This window comes from Chrysemys picta, chromosome 6 (genome assembly GCF_011386835.1).
Source record: "Chrysemys picta bellii isolate R12L10 chromosome 6, ASM1138683v2, whole genome shotgun sequence".
In the NCBI taxonomy this organism is placed as follows: domain Eukaryota; kingdom Metazoa; phylum Chordata; order Testudines; family Emydidae; genus Chrysemys; species Chrysemys picta.
In genome coordinates, this window is record NC_088796.1 from 41,033,518 (window position 1) to 41,055,722 (window position 22,205).

A 22,205-nucleotide genomic window follows, 5' to 3' on the forward strand; every position below is an offset into this window, starting at 1 on the left:
GTTACAATAGGTCTCTCAACTAGCACAAACTTCAGACTGCTGAACTAAAGTTAAATGGATGAGCGGTTAATCACTAGAATTAATTTGCAATGAATATACAATCTTTTAAGTAAAAACATATGCTTTAAATGTGTTCTTATACACAAGCAATCTAATACAATCTGGTCATAAAGTTATAGTAAAGTGTCTACGCTGATGTTGAAAAAGTGAAGAAAAATGAAAATGCAGTACGTAGTTATGTGTGGTGAGAGGCAGAATTTATGCAAGAGATTGCAGTCACTTACCAAATTCATCTTCGGTGAAAATCCAAGGATTAAATTGGCCTAATATGTTTTTCTGGGTTATTAAGAAGGAGAAGCAGAGCTATTCACTAGCAGATGCATTATTCTGCCAGTCACTGTAACTCATGAAAATAAAATTAGTACTTTGCCTCAAAGTATGGGGCAGAGAAAGAAAAAAAAAGAAAGAAAAAATGTTAGGATTTTGATTTAGTGTACCAAAAAAAAGTTATTTTAAACAAGTCTATGTTATTTAAAAAAGAAGACAAAAATATGACATTTCGGACTGCTAGAAAGTCATTGCTTATATCTGGCCAAGTATTAACTGAATGTTCTAACAGATATCCCAAACTATTACATCCAAACACATTTCCTGGAAAAACTATCATTTGAATAGTTTTATGACCCTTTGTGAGACTCAGAGTCAGAAGTTAAATGCCTGATTAAAAAAAAGTGTAGCACACAAAAGAGTTTTTCATTGATTTTTTTTTCTTCTGTAGTAAGCTCAGTGTGTAACAGGAACAAGTTTTATTTCTAACCTAAACCAGGCTTTAATACCATTGCTATTTACAGAATAATTAGTTTCTACTGATAATTAGTTTCTTATTAATCATCCTAATGTACTTTTAATCATTCAGTTGTGCTATTTTGACACAGCCTTAAACTGAGGACAACATGGAGCTGCGTCACCCCTGATGGGTCACTGGTAGGCATTCTGAAGCTCCCTAGCAAGTAAGAACAGCATTCCTACTGCTACACCCCATCTAAATGTGCATCTTATTTTTCTGTATGTACCAGTCCTCCTCAGTGAATTGGTGAAGTGAGGGAAGAGGAGGCCTTGCTTTCTCTCCAGCCCCATTGCAGTACTGAGCAATCTGAGGAAGTGAGGAGAGAAGTCCCTGCTCCCATAAGTCCAAGGAATACATTTGTGCCTCGTCTTTAGCAGGGTGTACAAGAGATGAGAAAAGGTACCTTCTACCCATCAACGTACCTACAAAATGGTGAGGCAGTCTTGCTTTGAGTGATTAATTTGGGGCTGAATCCTGCAAAAAATTATTCATGTGAGTGGTTTTACTCAATGAGCAGTCCCATTGAGTTCAGTGTGTTTGTTTACACGAGTTAAGCTAAAGTGTTTTCAGTATTAGGTTCAAAGTTTCCATTTTAAATTGAGATGAAAGTATATATTTGTTTAGTCATACGGTGCATCTCCAGTGTTAAATGAAACCTTCAGACTTTCCTTCAGTTAAAATCACAAAAGTCTAGACTTTATTTTGTGATACTGGTCACTTTTCTGGATTTGGTATTAAATAAAACTCATTGTGGCCATCTGGAACGGATTATGCAGTCTATGGGTATACCTTCCCCCACCTCTCTATCCCTGTCACTGTGCACACACAAATTTTATAAACTAAATCTGAAGACACCTGCTAATCAACTGAAAATCACAGCTCAGCTAACTGAAAAATAACTCCCTTTTTAGTGATTAGAAAACATTCCACTCACATAATGCTCTTGTTAATTAGCTGCAAATCACCTGCTGGTTGACATTTGCCATGTAGTAAGCAGTTTTTCAGAATCACATTCTAACTTCTTTATTGTTCCATGTTCCCCTTAATTCCCAGAGTCTGTTTTATTCCTTTCAGCTACAAAAATCTATGAGTAAGAAATGTTAAGGGTCCAATTTACACCTGCGGAAGCCCGGAAGTTCTTCCGGGTAAGGATGAAAACCTGGGCTGTATCTCAGGGCTTTAGCTCACAAATGTGTACAAAAGAATAAACAGACAAATAAAATTATATAAATTCCAACAATGGACCTTAAGGCCAAAGTGCTGATTGAATTTCCTGTCTTTATTCTTAACTTATCTGCTAAACTCTAAGTTCTACAATCTAATTACACATTTAGTCATAATTCACAACCATACTGGTTTCTTTGGGTTAAAACTGATTAAAACATAGCAACATTATAAAATGTGTAATATTCTCTGGCTCAGTTCAGCAGTTGGTGTAAATACCTTGTCTGATTAGGTACATCTTTTTAAATGTTTGGACAGATATAGCCAGCAACACACATGCAATAAAGAGTTTGGTTCTTAATAAAGTAAATAACAGAGAAATCTAAAATGAAGCAATGCAAAATGCCAAAAGCAACTGGTTCACAACATATATACACCTCTACCTCGATATAACGTAACCCGATATAACACGAATTCGGATATAATGCGGTAAAGCAGTGATCTGGGAGAGTGGGGCTGCGCACTCCGGTGGATCAAAGCAAGTTCAATATAACGCGGTTTCACCTATAACGCGGTAAGATTTTTTGGCTCCTGAGGACAGCGTTATATTGAAGTAGAGGTGTGTATATATATATATATTTTATATATAAAATTTCAGCCAAAACAGTTCAGCCATTTCTAAAAACAAGGCTATGGAAAAATACATTTTTCAATATTAAAAAAAATTCTGGTGACCATTTGTTTGGAAAGTTCTAGTGCCCCTCTGAGCAGTGACTTGGCATTTGGTAAGCGGAGGCCTTTAGATCAGGGATGTGCCTTGTGCCATTCTCATGAAAATGTGGCCAAATTTGGCCAAGCTATAAGCCTTTGAAAAAGATTTCAGTTTGTACATTCTCAGTAGAGATTTACTAGAGTTAACAGCTAAAAATCTCTGAAGATAACATCCTCATTGAGCATTTTTAAGCATAGGTATCTGTTTCGGATGACTGGTATAGACATAAGTATAGACATGGCTGCCATGTAGCCACTGAGTTAGGGGCCTTTGTCCTTATTGCAAATTGCATCAAGCCAGAGTAAAGACAGCCAAGAATATTTTATACACCATTGCAAGAAGTTCTCCAGAATCTCAAGCTAAGACGTATCATACTCACTGCGATAAGCTGCTTGCCACCAAGTACATTTCCTAACTAACGATAAAGAATCCATTTAGTCCAATGGCCAAACTGAGGCTTTAAAATTTCTGCATAATTGTCCTCTCTCCTCTGATCTGGGATATTTTGGAAAGAGGTCTCCTGCTGAAGAGGTGAATATGATTTTACCAAGGGGGCTATTACTGTGCTGATCTTATGTATTTGCACTAGTTCTCATAACTTATGAAATTTCCTTATGTTTTAACCGGCATCGCCTCTTCAGATCTTATGATGTCCTTAAAGGAGAAGAGTACAGGAAACCCTGTAGCTAATATTGCACTTTTCTGGTTTGGATTTGTTTTCAGGAAGGAGGTAGTAGGTCATTGGACCTGAACTGTAATCCCATGTGGGAATGGAGCACTTCTGTTCTGGGCAAGGACTGCCTGCAGTGCTCCTTACATTTTAATTGCCTGCAGAGACAGGGACAGGGGGATTCCTGTCTTTGAAACTTTGAGCACCTTTTTTCCTATAGAAGTAAGGGTCCAGGGGCTGAGAACAAGACAGGCACAATTCCTTTATGTTGCTGCCTGAAATTAGAGCCCCTTTCCCTGACAGAGCAAGGGTCTATCAGCTGAGAACCTAAGACAGGGCTTCATGTAAGTAGCAAGTTTGAGCAGGAACACTTCTCTGCAAGCCCAGACAGGCCCCAGAGTGGAAAAGGGACAGCAATCCTGATATGGATCACTGCAAGAGAGGCGGTGCGTAGGAGAAAAAGGACAGCAAACAAGTGCTGAAGCCTATCAACACCGCTGGACTGCCTCAGAGCAGGCACATGCATCACAGATTGGCAGGAAACACTGGGCTACATCACTGGCAGGAGAAAAGGTTTATAACCAGTTTCTCCATGAGCCGGATCATCCCCACCCCTCATAAAACATGAAGGGTCTAAAGTCTCCACAAGGATCCCCTCATTGATGTTCCCCCATATCACCTTATTTGGAAGGGAGAAAATTTTATGTCCCCCGCCCCCTTCCCAATAGAATATGCTTCAGGTCCCTCCCAGGGACAGATTAACACAGGGGCTTTAGGGGCTGCAGCCCAGCACCCCAGGCTAAGGGGGGCCCCAGCGCAACAGGGCTTTGGAAGGCTACCTGCATGCCATGGCCCTACGCCGCTCCTGGAAGCGGCTGGCTGCTGGCACTTCTCTGCGGCTCCGGATAGGGGTGAGGGGAGGTGGCTCCGCGCACTGCCCCCACTCCCAGTACCATCCCCGCAGCTCCCATTGGCCGGGAACTGGACAATGGGAGCTGTGGGGGTGGCACTTGTGGGCGCGGGCAGCACAAGGAGACACGCTGTTCCCCTCTCCCCAGGGCTGTGCAGAGACATGCCAGCAGCCAGCCGCTTCCGGGAGTGGCATGGGGCTATGGCAAGCAAGCAGCCTGCCTAAGCCCTGCTGCATCGCCAGCTAGACCACCTGTGGTAAGTGCCTCCCAGATGGAGCCTGCACTTCATACCCCCTCCTGCACCCCAACCCCCGGCCCCAGGTCAGAATCCCCTCCTGCACCAAACTTCCTCCCAGACCCCTGCACCTCCTCCTGCATCCCAACCCCCTGCCCCAGCCAGGAGCCCCCTCCTTCACCAAATTCCCTCCCAGAGCCCACACTCCTCACCCTCTCTTGCATCCCAACACTCTGCCCCAGCCTACAGCCCCTCCTGCACCAAACTCCCTCCCAGAAAGAAACTAATATAACTGCTGTTCTAAGGTAAGAAGTAGGCTATTTTGAATTAACTTAACTATATTCTACATGTTTTAAGACTTAAATGTAACCATAGAATGGCTTTATGTTAATTAAAAGGCAAGTTTAGTATAGCATTAATAGCCTCAATGCCATAATTGTGATCATTTTGTTTTAAATTAGAAAAAAGACTTGTATACAAGGGCCCCGCAAAATCTAGTAGCCTTGGGCCCACAGGAGAATTATTCCAGCCCTAGTCCCTCCCCCAAACATGGTAAATCCCAAGATATCTATGAGAGGCCAGCACCATCTTCACAGAGGCTCTGGGCTTCCACACCAGCCCTGACTCCCAGCAGTGCCACCTGCTTGGCTCCATTGGAGCTGTGCTACCAGAGACTTCCACTGACTATAGATGCCCTGGGCCTTCCACTAGGTGGGTTCCGTAGAAAAGATAATACAGACTTATGCTGTATTATCTTTTCCAGTGAATCTCCATGGGGCCAGGGTGTGTGGAAAGACAAAGTATAACCTTTCCAGGTCTCCCAATCCTTCCTCATACTGCCTAGTCTCCACTTCCTCCCCCCAGCTTGGACCCTAGACCAATGGATGACTCTCTGCAGGAGCTGGGGTGGAGGGAATGGAGCCAGTGCGGTGATTCACCCCTCCCTTCTAAGAGGATAAGAGGAAAAGATCTGTGTGTGGAGGGTGCCTTCTGTGGCCTGAATAATTCTCTCTAGGATCCAGAAGACTTTGGCCAGTCCCCTTAGCCATTTTCACAGGAGACCAAACCCATCCCTCCCTATTACCCCAAGGGATCTCATTGAAGAGATTTTCTCCTCCAGACACCCCTTGCACAGGTTTTACACTAGGAGAACAATCTGGTCCTGTGCATGAATTTTTTTAGAAGTCTTAAACATAAAGCAAATACTTGATCCAAGCTTCATAAATGTATCTGCAGTAGCTTTCCTTTTCATTAATGTACTTCCTTAATCCCTCAGATAATCCTAGTTAATAATGAAATTCACAAGAGGAAAAAACAACTTAAGTATACTTAAGTATACTTTTTTCTGAAGTATATATTACAATAATTACTATAATAGATTTAAGTATTTCAATTCCATGCATTTCCTGATCTCACATATATGGAAGAAGTGTAATGGTTTAAAGAGTTTACATAAAAGAGAGCCAAGAAATGGATGCATTAGGCTGTTCATGCTGACTACCAAACATAAAACACATTCTAATAAAGAACAGTAAATCCTTTCTGAAATGTAAGTGATCAATGGTTTGCTTTACTACAATGCAAACTTGAAAATGGATTTCATTTTATACTTGTGACAGATGCTTTCAACTTTCAGCTACATGTTACTTCATAAAAGAAGAAATAGAAGTAGTTCCGGATATTGATCTCATGCCAAATTGCTGGTCTCAGTCATTCAAAATGCCAACTAACTTTTCCTATAGGAAGAGACTATTTTTTATAGCTTGTAAAGCTCAAAATACAAATAAAACTAATAAAGTTATCCAAATGGTTACCTATAATACTTAAAACTCTCTTATAAGTCTTAAGTGTCTAAGAACTACTTGTGACTTGGACTACATACCCAAGCAAGGGATTAAGGGGGAGTAAGAACTCCATACTATACTCCTGCAGGATCCTGGACCTGTGAGGGGCAAGAAACATGTTGAGTTTTGGCTCTCCCCACATCCCTAGCCAATTCCCCAACTAACACATATGAATGGGTGCAAGGATATTCTAAATTTACTGCTATAGGTCAGGGGAGGGTGTGAGTACATGTACTCAAACCCTTTGGCCAAGACATAATATTTTTCCTCTGCCCTTTTTGAGGTTGGGGGCAGAGAAGATGGGGTCTGCCACAGCACCTTAACCAGTTTTAACACCCAATCATGGACTGGTAGAGCAACCTTAGAAGGGGCTGCTGCAGCCAAAATATCACAAAGACTGTCCGTGGGCTCCTTTAGCTCCTCCACCTCTAGTCCCAAATTCGTGATGACCCATTTGGTGAGCTCGGAAATCATCCAGAGACAGTGGGTGGGAGGGACCCGTGACCACCTCATCTGGGAATGATGAGGAAGATGCCAACACTGCAGGAGGGGCTGGGTCCTCCTCCAACACCAGGGTCGCATTCACTGGGGCCACTGCTGGGGTCTCGGTACCAGGGTTGGAGTCCGAGCCTGGGTCCCGTACCAGTCGAGGCTGCACTGGGGCTTACCTCTCAGATGCTGCCGCAGATCACAGGGGGGAATGAGGACCTGGCATCGGAGGCAATCCCCAGGGGTTTTAATACTGCCAAAGCATCATCCACTGCCCCGGTGGCCAAGCACCTGCGGCAGGTACAGCACTGAAGTCCAGTCCATATGATGAGCAGTGTCTCCTCAGTGGGAGGATGGATTCCTCTTCTGAGGATTCCTCCCTGAGACCACAGTAGAGCCATTGTCGCTTCCACCTGCTGGCTGTGATGTGGAACCAGGGAGAGATGCCGAGGAGTCGGGGATCAGTGACATGGCTCCAGTGACCAGTGCCGAGAAGCCGGGGACCAGTGTTGCGAAGCTGGCGACCAGTGTTGCGAAGCTGAAGAGCGGGCCATGAAGCTGGGGACTGGTGTTGAGTTGGTGACCATTGCAGCAGACCCATGGGGGGTTTCCCTCTGGAAGGAGCTGCCTTCAATTACTCCAAGGTCAGTGGATAGTCTTGGGGAGTGGGCAGTACTAGGAGAGCCATAAGGTCCTTTGCTGCCTGAAAAGCCTAAGGTGTTGAAGGGGCTCTCAAGAGTAGGGTGCCCCGACCACTCCGAGGAGAAGGTGGTGGGGCCCAGACTGGGCTCAGAGCCCTGGGTGGAGGCTTTGGGGAGGACGAGTGGCCTGGTACAGGTCTCACCTCATCAGTCACTCCCCGTTTATCCTTTTTCGGCGCAGGGGAGTGCCCTCTTTCGGCACACTGTTTCTTGTGCCGCTTCCTTGGCACCGGAGATAGTGATTGGTGCCAAGAAATTCCCAGTACGGGGGGAGCCCTCCATATCAAGGCTGAAGTGCTCAGTGCCAAATTGAAGCAGAACAGCTCCGAGGCAGGTCTAAGTGCGCTTCCATTAACAGGGCCTTCAGACAAATGTCCCTGTCCTTTTGTGTGCGTGGCCTGAAGCCCTTGAAGATCTTGCATCTATCTTTAATGTGATCTTCCCCAAAGCACTGCAAGCAGCTCACATGCGGGTCGCTCACTGGCATGGGCTTATGGCAGGTGGCGCATGGTCTAAAACCCGGGGACCGGGGCATATCCCATCCCTAGGATGACATCCCGTGATAGGGACTGCTATTCAGTCTAACTAATTAACTAACAGCTAAACTCCTAACTATACACAAGAACAACTGAGTGCAAAAAATCACTGGGAGAACTTGCAAGTGGAAGAGAGAAAGCTGTTTCAGCAATTCATCACGGACAGTAAGAAGGAACTGAGAGGGCACAGGGCTGGCAGAGCCCCTTATACTGTGCATGAGCATGGGGCTCCAGGGAGCACTAAGGCCAGCCCTATGGAAAATCTCCTGGGGGAAAAATCTCCGGCAACTGTGCACATGGGCACGCCCATACCTAACATGGAATTGACATGAGCAAGCACTCTAAGAAGAGCCCCCTGAGCAAAGGGGAAGCAGAGAAAGAGTAAGTTTGAACACCATCTCTTGGTTCCTAAAAGCCAAATCCAGCCCTAAATATATTAAAAATAAAAGGCCTGTGGTCAGCTCTGCACAGGTATGCATGAAAATGAAAGAAGCTTTTTGCCTCTCTTTTGTGCCTCTATGCAGAGGTCAAAAAAAATTAGAGTCCTTTAGTTCAGGAGCACAAAGACTAAGAGCCTAACACTGATGCCATAACCCTTTCCTCTCCCTTGAAAAGGCCAGCAAAGATGGCCCCACATTGGGGGAACATATCCTGCACTCTTTTAAAGGACCTCACTGCTATTCTCTCAGAGGTAGTTTTGTGGCATCATGCCTCGAGGAACTCTGATTGGGCCACTGCACCTCTGCATTAACCCCTACCATAGGCTATGCCCCTGGATACAATACTTTCTACTGTGCATTCTAAAATGTTACATAGTGTTGCTGTGTCCTGGAAAACAGCTGCCAAGTGACTCACTGAAGTAGGTCTGTCATTCAGTGGGTGAAGTGATTCTTTTGCATATACAATAAAACATGAACATATTTCTATGCATTTTCATTTGAAAGGATGTGAAAAATCCAGAGAAACAAATGTATAGCAATACTATTGCCTTTCCTGTGGATACTGGCAGTGCTGGGGATGCATGTTGCAGAGCATATTGGTTGGTGACAAAAGGAGAAACACAGCGTATTGCCTAGAAATATACTTCCTAAATAATAAGGACAGTAGTAGCTGGCAACAATACAGAAGTGTCTAGTTAAGAAAAGTGCTCAGGGCCTCCTCAATGTCTCCAGCCCAAAAAAGTATGTGTAACTACTTGAAAATGCACAAAATATACCACATATGGCATTTTCTAGTTTTTCTGCAGTTTGTCTAAAATATAGATTATTAAAATACTTGGATTACTCAGTATAAAACACTATGGGCCTGATTCTTTACTCATATATGTAGTGTTTATTCTCACACAAGGAGTCCACTTAACTCAGTAGGATTATTGTGTATATAGAGTTGAAGGATTAAGGTATATATAAAATCATTATTTATAGGGATTTCAATCACTTTAATATTACAAACTTTCCAAATTTCTAGGCATGATAAGGTACTAATTGCAGGGGCCACATCTGTGTCAATGTCATTGCAGCACTTTATTGAAGAAGTAACAATACAGTTTGTGAATGGGAAAAGAGAAACTGCCTCTAACTCAATAATAAGAACAAACTCTTCTTAAATCCTTTATGGCTGTAACAAGTTATTCTCTTATTTAAATCACTTTGTTTTTTGCAAACCACATTATATTTGTATTTAATTCTAAAAGACAAAAAAAAAGTCCAAAGATGGAATACTATCAGTGGGATGTGAAATTTCATGCTCTTACTCTTTTAAACAAACACTATCCTTTTAAGTGAATGAAGTTCCAAATGTTTCTCTGTTTAAAACATTTAAATTCTAGGGGCCAAATTCTGCCCTTTGGAGATACACACGCGCATCTCAATTTCCCCCTAGAACTCTTTTCTCCATAGGTTGTTGGATATGTGTTTTACTTGGTCTGCTGCCATACCAGGGAATAAAATTAATGGCTCTGGATCTTCTCTCCCAGCAGGAGGAGATTCATTCCCTGAACATTTTATTCAATCAGTCATATATGTTATTTGAAAAAACAGCTTTTCAGTACCTGGGTATAACAAGCTAACGGTCTCAGGCTATGAGTCTATACCTTACAGAAATTAATGGGCTTGAATAAAGATCCTTTTGTTTTGTTGAGAAAGAGAGAGAATATAACTTTTATTTTGTTTATTCCCCTCACACTGTGAGTGGTGATGCAAGCAGACCATGCAAGGGAGCAAGAGGACACTTCATGCCCCCATACTTTTCTGCACAGGTGACTAGGTCAAGCAACACTCTTGCACCTAATTTATGCTGCTATAGAATTAATCATGGAGTGGGGGGGGGGCACAAAGGGGAGCTAAAAAGTTGCCAGGAGGGTAAAGATATGGATGGTTTCAAACAATCTCTTTTTTTTTTTTCGGCTTTCAGGCTCAGCAGAAGAAGAGATTTTTTGAAACAGGGGAGGAAGTAGGGGCAAAAGCCCAACTCAGGCTGAAAGTATTAACTCAATCTGCCATAGCAAAAATAATTTGTAGTATAGTATATTGGGTATTTTAGCGTCTAAAGTTTCATATTTGGAAGAGAAACTATGTAGAACATGGTTCTTAGAGCCTCAGATGTGAGACAGCAGCTGGGTCACAGGCAGACAAGAGGCTACCAGGAAGAGGATGCTGTACGTCTACAAAGATATGGGATCCAACTCATAGGAGGGAAAGAAACTGGATGGGTCTCTATGCTTTTTTGTTTTGCACAGAGATTCACAAAGCCTAGGCCCAGTTCCACAGAGTTGACCCTACCAAGATGGAGATCATCTTGCTAAAATAGGATGATACCATTTGTGACACCAACAATGTTGTATTCAAGTCTAATGACTGTAGTTTGTCCTCAAAAGGCACACACTGCTCCTGTGCACATTCAGAGATAAAATATGGACCTATACAAGTTTCCACACTATTTTTAATGTTCTTTTGTCAATAAAAAGAAAATTGCTAAGGCTCCATTGGGGTTTGCTAAAGTCAGAGTCAGTTTATGGGAAGGAGGAGATTGATTATCCAAACAATACTACAGTATTAATCAACAGTAGACTTTATATAGAAAACTATCAGCTCAGTATCCTAACATTATTAATATTTCTTTTTAAAGAATTCACTGCAACAATTACAGGATAAAATATTAGGATTTGGTATAGTGTCATACTAAAAATGACTAAGTGAACCATCCAATAAGGGACTATGATAGAGAAAACAGCCTTTATTTGTTTAACATTTTAGTTCAACCACAGACTTATCCTGTGCACAAAACCAACACAAACAAAATAACTTCAGAGTTTTCAAGTAAAGAGATAAAAGCAAGGAAATGTTGAATAATGGGCACAATTCCTTTATCAAATATTCCCATTGTGTTTAAGTGAAATATGTTAACCACTATTCTGAGACTCTGCAATAAGTGTACAGTATTACAGTATTAGCTACCTGCACTTAGCTACCATGACATTTATTTGAAAGAAAATAAACTGCTGAGCTATTTCAAAAAGAAAAAAAAAATCTTCAAACTCAGCTTCACGCCTTGTGTCCTCAGGGTCTCCACAACAGTGTTGAGGGGGTACAGTTTTTGCTGCCAGGAAATACTCTTGCTGATCAGCATTCCTTTCTGGCTATAGCATAAACACTGGCATCGCTGATAGAAGCATGCCACGTCCCCAATCCTGCCTACAGTAAGCAGACCATGCAAATCTCTTTTATCAAGCTTCTTTTAATTGCTGTGAGAAAGAAAAAGGGAGGAGAGAATGCCTTACAGTCTCCTTTTCTATACCAGCTTGGTGCCATGCTCCAGGAGGGGGCTGATGTAACTGGGGACTTAAGACTAATGTTTCAGCCTTAGCACTGTTTACTAAAATAAATCAGCATAAGTCAGGGATTTCTGGGTGAGGAAGGTCAAGTCCTTAATATTATTTAGTGTAGATTTTGTGTGAGAATTTCATTTTTATAGTTTTATTAGATAGTTATAATCATTGAATGAAAAGAAGCACTCCCTCATGAAAGTATATAAAAACATTGACTTTGAGAATATTTGTTTATACAACAGATAGAGACATACATATGTGTATATAAATGGGACTATTCACATGTATAAAATTAAGCCTGCATATTAAGCATGTCTTTGCAGAATCAGTGCCTTAAAATGGAACATTATTAGGTTCTAAATTTGTACTTTATTTAAGGATGTTTTCAAAGTGATTTTTACGCATTAGACCAAAGCAGTTCTTTCAAGGATATTGGAATGTATTGTATCAATCTAGCTACTACATGTGCTCATTAATTGCATATATTAAAAGTAATTTATGAAATATTGATGAAAAACATATTTTGCACTCAAAATGGTTACATACAAGAATCCAGTACCTCTAGCATATTCTTTCATCACTGCGCTGCTGTAATTCAAAAACAGATGAAAGAATTTTTTCAAAAATATCATCGCTTTTATGCTCAAATTCCAACCAGGAGTGAATTTTGTCTTATAAATCTTGAGGGCATTATTCTACACTGATTCCATACCGAAAACCTCCATTAAAATTTGACATGTTGAGTGAGTATAGAATATGCCCCTTGAAAAGGATATTTATAACAGAAACATTAACGATCCTTAGCTATATAGATCAATACTAGCATCACTGTTTTAATATTTAGAAAAAAAGAAAACTGTCCCTAAGAAACAGGTGCACGCGAAATGCTATTTTAAGACAATCTATTTGTAGGGTACAATATTTGTTTACCTGTAACTACACAGAGAAAACGTATTTAACAGGATTGAAAGATTATAGATTTAGCAGTGTTGAACCTGCTCATAGAAATGGTAATATGTACAGCAAGACACCTTTACACATAAGTAGCCTTGATATGAACACTAAAAATTTCACTTTTTTCTTAAATTAAGTTAGATAGCACAGCAACAAATGCACAGCCAGATTCTCAGCTGGTGTAAATCTGCATAGCTCCATTGACTTCAGTGAAGTGACACTGATTTACACCAAGAATTTGGCAATAATGTTTTACACTGAAAACATTATACAGTAGTAACAAAACAATTTTTTTCTCCTGCTTGTTGATCTTTTTCCCAGAATGTTTAGAATTTTTGTTCAACTATAAAAGTTTGAAACGATCAAGCAAATTCATCAGATCTACTCCAAGATTTTTTATGGGAGCAGTTATGAGAAGCACAGTTATTGAAGTTATTGAAATTGTAAGTACTGTAAGTTCTTAGACATTTTCTTTCTAATTTTTTAAAATCTATGTTTTAATGGTCTGATATATTCTCAAAGACAAGCAACATATTATCTTTTTACCCTCACAAGATTACCTACCCCTTAAATTACTTTAAATATAGGTTTTATACATAAGTAAATACAAGAAAACCATAGAAAGAAGATAAAATAAATACAAGACCTGCAATAAACCATACCTAGTAATAAGAACCGCATTATCGTGGTGGGCAATCCCATTTTCTGGAATGGTGTTTCCATCGCTTTGGTGGGAGAGAATGGATTTCTGCCACTTACAGAAGCTATCGAGGGACTTGTCTGCATGGTGGTTTATCTCCAAGTTTGGCTGCAATACAACATGCATACCAGAAATGTTCCAAACAAATTACTAAGGTCAGTTGTTAAGCTTTTTGAAGACTAAAATGGGACTATAATTAGAAGCAGTGGTTTCTAGGAATAATCTCTTCTTGCCAATTTTTATCTCTAAAATCTGACCCAGAGTTCAGTTAGTGTATTACTGAACAGGCATTCTTTCACTTCCAGCTTTAATAATGATTATGTCAATAAAAAAAATTTAGATTATAAAAATATAGACATAGAAATAAAATTGTAATTGTAAGTCTCTACCCCTGAAATCTCCAAAAGTAAGTTGAAGATATCTGTTACATTAGGTAAATATTAAAATGATAAATGAGGCATATTCCTTGAAACTATTTCAATCTTCCTTAAAAATAGCAAAAGATTACAGATGAGGTTTTATACTCAAATATAGCCTTTCTAAACAATAATTAGGTGGATTCTACAATGGTACAGAGTGAAGTATGCCGTAGTTTATTGGTCTGAAGTTTAATGTAATTGCAGCTCAGTCTTACCTGATCTTCAGTGAGAACAATTAAACGAGTCACTATAATATTCACAACGTTTCCTAGACTGGAATCACGATAAAGTTTGGCAACCTGACCTCCAGAAAAGAAGAAAAGACACAAAGTCAGACAAGAAACACCATTCATTTGACATATGCTTAAAAATTAGTTTGTTGTCTCTTACTAAATATAATTTCATAATTTGAACACTTCTTAAAAGCATCTAAAGAACTATTTCTAAGTCAGCCTTAATCTATTCAGTAAGATGAATCAATATTCCCTACACTATTTTCACTGCAAACACTTTATAGAATAAACTTGTTTCACAACTGAATAACTCATGACAAGAGATGTTCAGAGCGCTAGCTAAAGAAAAGAACCAACCAAAAGTGTAATCACTATAACTCGTAATTAGAGGGTCAATTTATTTAAAATGAAACCCGAAGGCATTGAAACATGATTTAACAGTGATCATAATATTCTCCCTGATGGAGAAAAGACAATAGTATTGCACATCTTATTTATCTCCTAATACTAACATTTTACTATATATCACTTTTTGCAGGCTGATACATATTTTAAAGCATTGTTTATTTCAAATCAGAAAACCATATTGCATAATTGCCCATCCTATAAAAAGTGTTAATTATGTTAATATATAGAGGGGTCAAACTTACAATATTCATTACACTCAAAATGTAATGTTCAATGTCTTTGCGACCATGGTATCCCACCATCATTTTGTCTGCTACTACCAGCGTCTCCACAAAGCGTTCAATGCTTACTGATCTCTTCTGTCGACGATGACTACTTAGAGTGTTATTAATTGGAAGTGAAGTTGGAAAAGCAGATGTATCATTCATCCACCAAGGTTTACTACTTCTTGTGAGGTCTTCTAGGAATCAAAATAATTAACCACTTCAGATGGGTCACTAGTTAAACATGTTCAAATACAGCTGTTTTATGTTGATATTATTATCTTAAAGCTTCTAAAATAACAAGAGTTTCTTGAGGGCAAGAAGAAATTAAATCTTTTCTATAAATATATAGTATATTTTACACTTTTTCATTAGCAAATATTTTTGCAGATTGAAAAGGAGCTAGATTTAATACAGAGAAATATTTTTTTAAATAAATATAAAGCAAGTTCTCTTGCTTTCATACATTGTTTCATACAGCTGCTGCTAACAATATCAGCTTGTTCTCTTAAAAGGCCTGATCCTGCAAAACTCTTATTTATATTCCCAGATACAAATTACATTATAACATGGAATTAAGGATTAATACATTTCAGTATTTAAATGGTAATAACACTACAGGGATCTTGTAATTATCCCAAAAATAAACACTACAAGCCTAGGAAATTCAGAGTTAAGGTTTAAAGTTTAAAGAAATCCAAACATATTAAGGCATGGCAATACACAGTTAAGGCATTCAAAAAACCTTAATTTTGCCCTATAATGACATCATGCAATAACTGTACAATTAAGCTTAGTGCGTAATAGTGTCTGTTCTGACAGATTAAACTGATGTTTTAAAATATATTAAATAGTTTTCATTCAGGAGGAAGTTAATAACGGTCTGACTACACATCTTAATGGGCCTATTTTTTAATTAATTTTAACAATAAAATAAACTAAGGGCTAGATCCACAAAGAGATTCAGGTGACTAACTGGCATGCTAGGTGCCTCAGTCCAAAATTTAGATCCTCAAAACACCAGCTCAGCTGCCACATAACCCTGCAAACACCCAAGTTTCCGCTAGTAAAGTCCTCAAGGTACCTAAATTTCTGCTGCCGGGCATATGCATAGCCACCTAAGTCCTAATGCCCAAGCACCTAGCTCATGCCTAAACCCCAGTGGGACCTTCAAGATAGGCACTGCCCCACCTAACTCACCTGTGGAGCCCAATCAGGTAAGTATGGTCAGTGGGAGGAGTCAGTAGCAGTACCCCTACCAACGTTAGCCCAGTGGTTACAGCACTCATCCAAGCTACAAGAGAATCATGTTCAAATCCTTTTTCTGGCTACAATGGCACAGGAATTTGAACTCCAGTCTACTTCTCCCATCTGAATGCCCTAGTTACTGGCCTATGTGGTACTCTGGGGTGGGTTTTTCTCAGTTTCTCCCACTGAAGCTATTCCATTCTGTATAAATAATCAAATAGTCATTGAAACAGGGACTTGCACTTGGATCTCCCAAATTCCAGGTGGGCACCCAAACTCCTGGGCTATCGAGTCATTTTCGCTCTCTTTCTCTGAATGAATATTTAAGTATGTCATCCTCAACTACGGAACAGCGACTGGCCCGTCACATCCATAATGAACAGTCCGTATTTTAAAAAGTAGCCCTGTGGGTTTGGCTCAATTTAATAAAGTAAGCATATGCTTAACTTTAAGCATGAGCTTGAGTCTATTCTTCAGCAATGCACTTAAGCACAGGCTTAATTTAAGCACATGCTTATGTCCCATTTACGTCAATGAAATTTACATATATATTTAAACTTAAGCATGTGCTTAAGTTCTCTGCTGTGTATGGATGGACTTAAGCATGTAGTTAAAGCTATATCTGAGCTTAAGAGCTTTGCTGAATTGAGGGCTTAAAAGGATAGCTCATGGGAGTAATAAACATGGGTCTATTTCTGCATGTATCTACTGAAATTAGTTAATTTGTGATGGTGCCTATAGTGTCAATGGGAGTCAGTAGTTGCTTCAGCTATACACCTCATTTTCAATGGTTAATGACTCAGCTACGAAAAAATGTGTACAAGGTCAAAACAAGGACTCATTGTTGCAGTATATTTCTCATTTATTAAATGTTTACAGTTCATAGAATATATAGCTTTATCAGAGCCATTTCTTTAAAAGACCCATATCAAATTGTAGAGACACTGACAAATGAAAATAAACTTGGTTACTTCAAACCATTGGGTTTATTGATATCATTGTGACATCCCTTAGGCAAGGTTATAGTCATCTGTTAAAAAATCAACTTCAGGTATTAAAGACTGCTGAAGTTTCTATAACCAAAAAAAGCATTTTCCTGTATTTCAATCACTGTTCAAGGAAATTAAAGTTTGTTTTAATTAATCAAAGATTTTAGTCTTACTGAAGCAGTGAATTAGGAATGTCTGGAATCTTGTCTGATACATTTTGTAATAAGATGGGAAAAAAACCTTTGTTTGGCCGTATTCAAGTTGCATAAGTTCATCAGTTTGAGGATTTTTCGTGCTTCTATAATATAAAAATTATTTTATAAACATGAAATGTAGACTAGGAATTTTTTTCTCTTTCATAATAAAAGATATAAATAATTTGAAAATCATTTAGTGTGCACTTATAGAAACCTTTTAAAGGTAAATAACAAAAAACATTTTGCACATAAAGGTATGGCTTTCATACCAAGGTAACAAAGTACTTATATATATATATATTGTGACAGAGCTTCCTCTCTCCCTCGGTGGGTCCCGCGCTTCCATTTAACAGTGGGCTGGGGTATTCTTCTTTTCCCTCAGGATTTTCCCCACGCCCCTGGGTTTACTGTCCACACCCTGCCAGAGCAGGATTCCTCCCAGCCTCCCTGATGGGTAGGGTTGCCAACTGTCTAATGGCACTGTGATGGTGCACTCCACATGTTTTATAAAAATATGCTTATGAATGTGAATATAATGTAACTGGAATATGCTTTATGCAAAAGGTCTCTTGTAAGGTATAATTACAAAGGTTATAACCTACTGAATACATTCCTCCTATTTGTATGTATGTATCATTCTTGTATCTGAAGCTAGAAATATGAAGTATAACTCTGAGGTCCTATTGTAATTATGCAAAGTGTGGGCCATTAATGGTGGCTTAGAATCTTGATGGCTCCCATTCACTAGGACAATTGGTTGTGAATGGGTTTATTTACCTGAAAGCCTTCCTGTGTACATGTGGGCAATGAAAAATGAGGTCTCAGAGGACATGTGACCATGTCACATGATACTGGAATCCATCTTAAATTTGGTACTTTTCCATTTAGAAGGGAGAGTGGGGATCCAGAGAAACAAAAGATTCCTGCCTTGTGCCAAAGCTATGAAAGGGGGTGGAACAGAACAAAGGGGGCTGCCAGTCATGAGAACACCCCTGCTTTCCACCTAAGATGTCTGCTGGAACTAACAAGGGCTCTGGGAGGGAGTTTGGGTGCGGGGTGCAGGCTCCGGGCTGTGGTTTGGAGGGCAGGAAGCGTTGAAGGGGGCAGCACTTACCTCGGGCGGCTCCTGAAAGCGACCAGCACATCCTTCTAGCAGCAGTTCCTAGGCAGGGGGGCCAGGGAGCTCCGTGCGCTGCCCCTGCCCATGGGCACCAACCCTGCAGCTCCCAATGGCTGCTGTTCCTGGCCAATGGGAGCTGTGGAGCCAGCACTCAGGGCACGGGCAGTGCACGGAGTCCCTGTGGCCACCCCTATGCCTAGGAGCTGGAGGGACATGCTGGCTGCTTCCCTGGAGCCACACGGAGCTGGAAGCCTGCCTGCCCTGCAACAACTGGACTTTTAATGCCCCAGTCAGCACTGCTGGCCAGAGCCTCCAGAGTCCCTTTTTGGCCAGATTTAGGCCAGGTGTTCCAGTCAAAAACCAGACATCTGACAACCTACTTGACACATGTACACTTCCCTCACAACCACTGACTCATTACAAACAAGAGAACTGCATCATGCCAATTAGCTGGAGAAGAAGATCAATGATTGGCTAAGTAAATCTTGATGGCACAAAAGCACTAATGAAGAGTGATATGAATTACTGACCTGGCCCTGTCTATTAATCTTGAATAATTAATTCCAGCCTAATGTAACCTATGCATAAAACTAATGACTTTTGACTTTATGTAAAGTCGAAGAATCAGTATTATTCTGTTATTAATATAATTTGGGACACAAAAAGGTCTGACAAGTACTAAATTTCTAAAAGAACAAATTTAAAATTAATTTTAACGCAAATTAACAAATGTTATTGCAAATTCTTAGCATTTCAGTGCACAAGGAGTATATGCTGTCAGTTTGGGAAGAATATTCTGCATTCTTCATACATAATGTAGATGTTGAATACCTGAATAAGTGCAAAACTTGACTAAACCTAATCGGTGGATTCATGATCTCCACAACATCTCCATAATAAAGGGCCAAATCTTGTTCACATTGAAATTGATGCGAGTTTTACTGTTGATTTCAGTGATAGCAGGAGCAGGCCCAAAAATCACAAAAGTTTCATTTACTGAATGATATATTAGATTAATTCTTATAGAACAGGGGTCGGCAACCTTTCGGAAGTGGTGTGCCGAGTCTTCATTTATTCACTCTGATGTAAGGTTTCGCATGCCAGTCATACATTTTAACGTTTTTAGAAGGTCTCTTTCTATAAAAGTCTATATATAACTAAACTATTGTTGTATGTAAAGTAAATAAGGTTTTTAAAATGTTTAAGAAGCTTCATTTAAAATTACATTAAAATGCAGAGCCCCCCGGACCGGTGGCCAGGACCCGGGCAGTGTGAGTGCCACTGAAAATCAGCTCACGTACCGCCTTCGGCACGCGTGCCATAGATTGCCTACCCCTGTTATAGAATGATGCAGCAGAGTATAAGCATTCATTAGCAAGTGTTGCTATTCAATTGAATAACACATGAGAAAGCATAAAGATTCTTTAAAAAAAATAATGTTCCATAGATACCACTTTTTCCCTAACTTTGACAAATACTTTAATAATGCTAATATCGTTTTAAATGTGCAAGATAAGGACATATGAATGTGAGTCCCCCCCTCCCCTTCATTTTAGGCTAGACTATGTATATACAATCTGTTCTGGGTATGGGGAAGCACTAGTTGTGCCATCCCAGGATTATATACTTGTCAATTTTCAAACTTCAGTTGTTTTTACAATCAGTGGATTCAATTCAAAAGTTTTGTTTTGTTTTTGCAATGAGAAAAGTGTACTCTTTTTCACTCTCTTATAACTCTAAAATTGCTGAAGGAATTTTGCTAAATTCTCAAAAAAACCACAATAATTCACCTTCAAGCAAAAATCTAATATAAAACATTTCAGCTAAGCTAAAGCGGTGTGTATATTTAAAAATTATGAGTATGCAAAAATAGCAGGTTACAATGAAATCTGTTTTGCAACCTTAACAATACAGCATGCACTGCTAGGCATCTGCTAAAAAACCATTTAAAAAATCATTTCAACAAACTATGCAGCCAAGTGAAAATACCATGAAAGTAAATTTGCAATATGATCTTTGTTGCAAAGCTAATAATGGAAGACTTCAGCGTGCTGTCTATAGAACTCTTACATTCAGCGTGATTATAAACTGAGCCAAATTCTGCTCTGGCATAATGCAGTTTCGCCTGTTTACCAATGCTTAATGTGGTCCTGCATTTGGACAATGTTAGTTATATATATGAAAGAGCAGTAAAAATGGATAGAAAAATTGAGATAGCTCTAAGGTCTTGATCCTGCTAGATGTTCAGCACTCCTGCAAAAAGTTGAGTGCCCTCAACTCCTGGTGAAGTCAATGGAGCTGAGAGTGCCCAGAATTTCCCAGGATGAAGCCCTTAATGATTTTAGCTATGTATTCAGGGGTATACAGGGGGGCCTGATCCAACTCTAAGTCAGTGGGTGCTTTGCCACTGTCTTCAATTGAGTAGGACAAGGCCCATAATGAGGAGCGAGGAACTGAATCAGTTTGGTGGGGACAGGATGTTTAAGAGATAAAATAGTATTACTCTTAACTCCTTTTTCCTGAAAAATAAAATAAATCTCATTTATGCTGTTCAAATTTTTGATATCATGACCTTTATACTGAAATAATGGAGTTATTCTGGATTTGCACTAGTGTAATTTAGAGCAGAAAAGTGGTCCTATTGTATATTGACTTTGTTCATGAAACACTATTCTCACAACCAAACTCAGTTAATGTTGTGAGTGTATACATACTTTAAAATGAAATGTTTATTGAACATTATAGTTAAAAAAACCAAAACTCTAAATATTAGTTAGAAACATGAATGAGACTTTTCTTTCTTAACTTTGCCCTAAATCCTTGTCTACACCACATCTAGGGGCCAGAGACAGAAATCTTTATATTTTCCTCAAATGTTATTTTTCAATATAAGTCACAAACCCCTCATGATCCATCACCCATACTGCATGTGATCCACCACTTACTCACTGAACAAAGACCAAACGGTTACTTACCTTACAATAACTGCTCTTCTTTGAGAGGTGCTGTGCGCATACACGTTCCACTGTAAATGTGCGTGCGCTCAGTGCACTCGAGTCAGAGACTTTTGCCAACATTACCACTAGGTGGTGCACGTGCCACGTGCTCTCAGGCAGGGGCATAAAAAGTATGTGTCCATTGCCCATCTCTCCATTCTTTTGCACCACAGTAAGTAATGTCCGAAGTAGCAGGGAAGTGGGAGGGCAGCAGAATGTGTATGTGAACAACACATTTTGACAAACTTACTGTCAGGGTAAGTAATGTTTTTTTCTCCTGCAAGTGATTGTGCACATATACATTCCACTGTAGATGATTCATCAGCACTTCCCTTACAGGTGGAGGGACTTCGGATCATCTGAACAGACTGTAACACTGACTTGGCATCATCACAAGAGGCTTGAGTGATGGCATAATGAGTTGGAAAAGTATGCACAGATGACTATGTCGCTGCCTTGCATATATCAGTTATTGAAACATTACTCGGGATAGCTGATGTGAAGAGCATAAGAACGGCCATACTGGATCAGACCAATGTTTCATCTAACCCAGTATCCTTTCTTCTGACAGTGGCCAATGCCAGATGCTTCAGAGGGAATGAACAGAACAGGGCAATTATCTAGTGATCCACTGTCATCCAGTCCCCGCATCTGGAAGTCACAAGTTTAGGGATAACCTGAGC

General features: G+C 39.9%; 1 protein-coding gene across 3 annotated transcripts in view; it reads right to left on the reverse strand.

Annotated features, from left to right (window-relative positions):
• ADAMTS6 (ADAM metallopeptidase with thrombospondin type 1 motif 6) overlaps positions 1-22,205 on the reverse strand; it is a 303,817-nt gene that overhangs the window by 250,591 nt on the left and 31,021 nt on the right. For all 3 annotated transcript variants that reach the window (XM_042841735.2, XM_024107369.3, XM_042841736.2), the window contains exons 5-7: positions 14,952-15,169; positions 14,284-14,367; positions 13,612-13,757 (exon numbers count right to left, since the gene is read on the reverse strand). In XM_042841735.2, the coding sequence (XP_042697669.2) occupies positions 13,612-13,757; positions 14,284-14,367; positions 14,952-15,169 (448 nt within the window). The remainder of the gene's footprint in view (positions 1-13,611; positions 13,758-14,283; positions 14,368-14,951; positions 15,170-22,205) is intronic.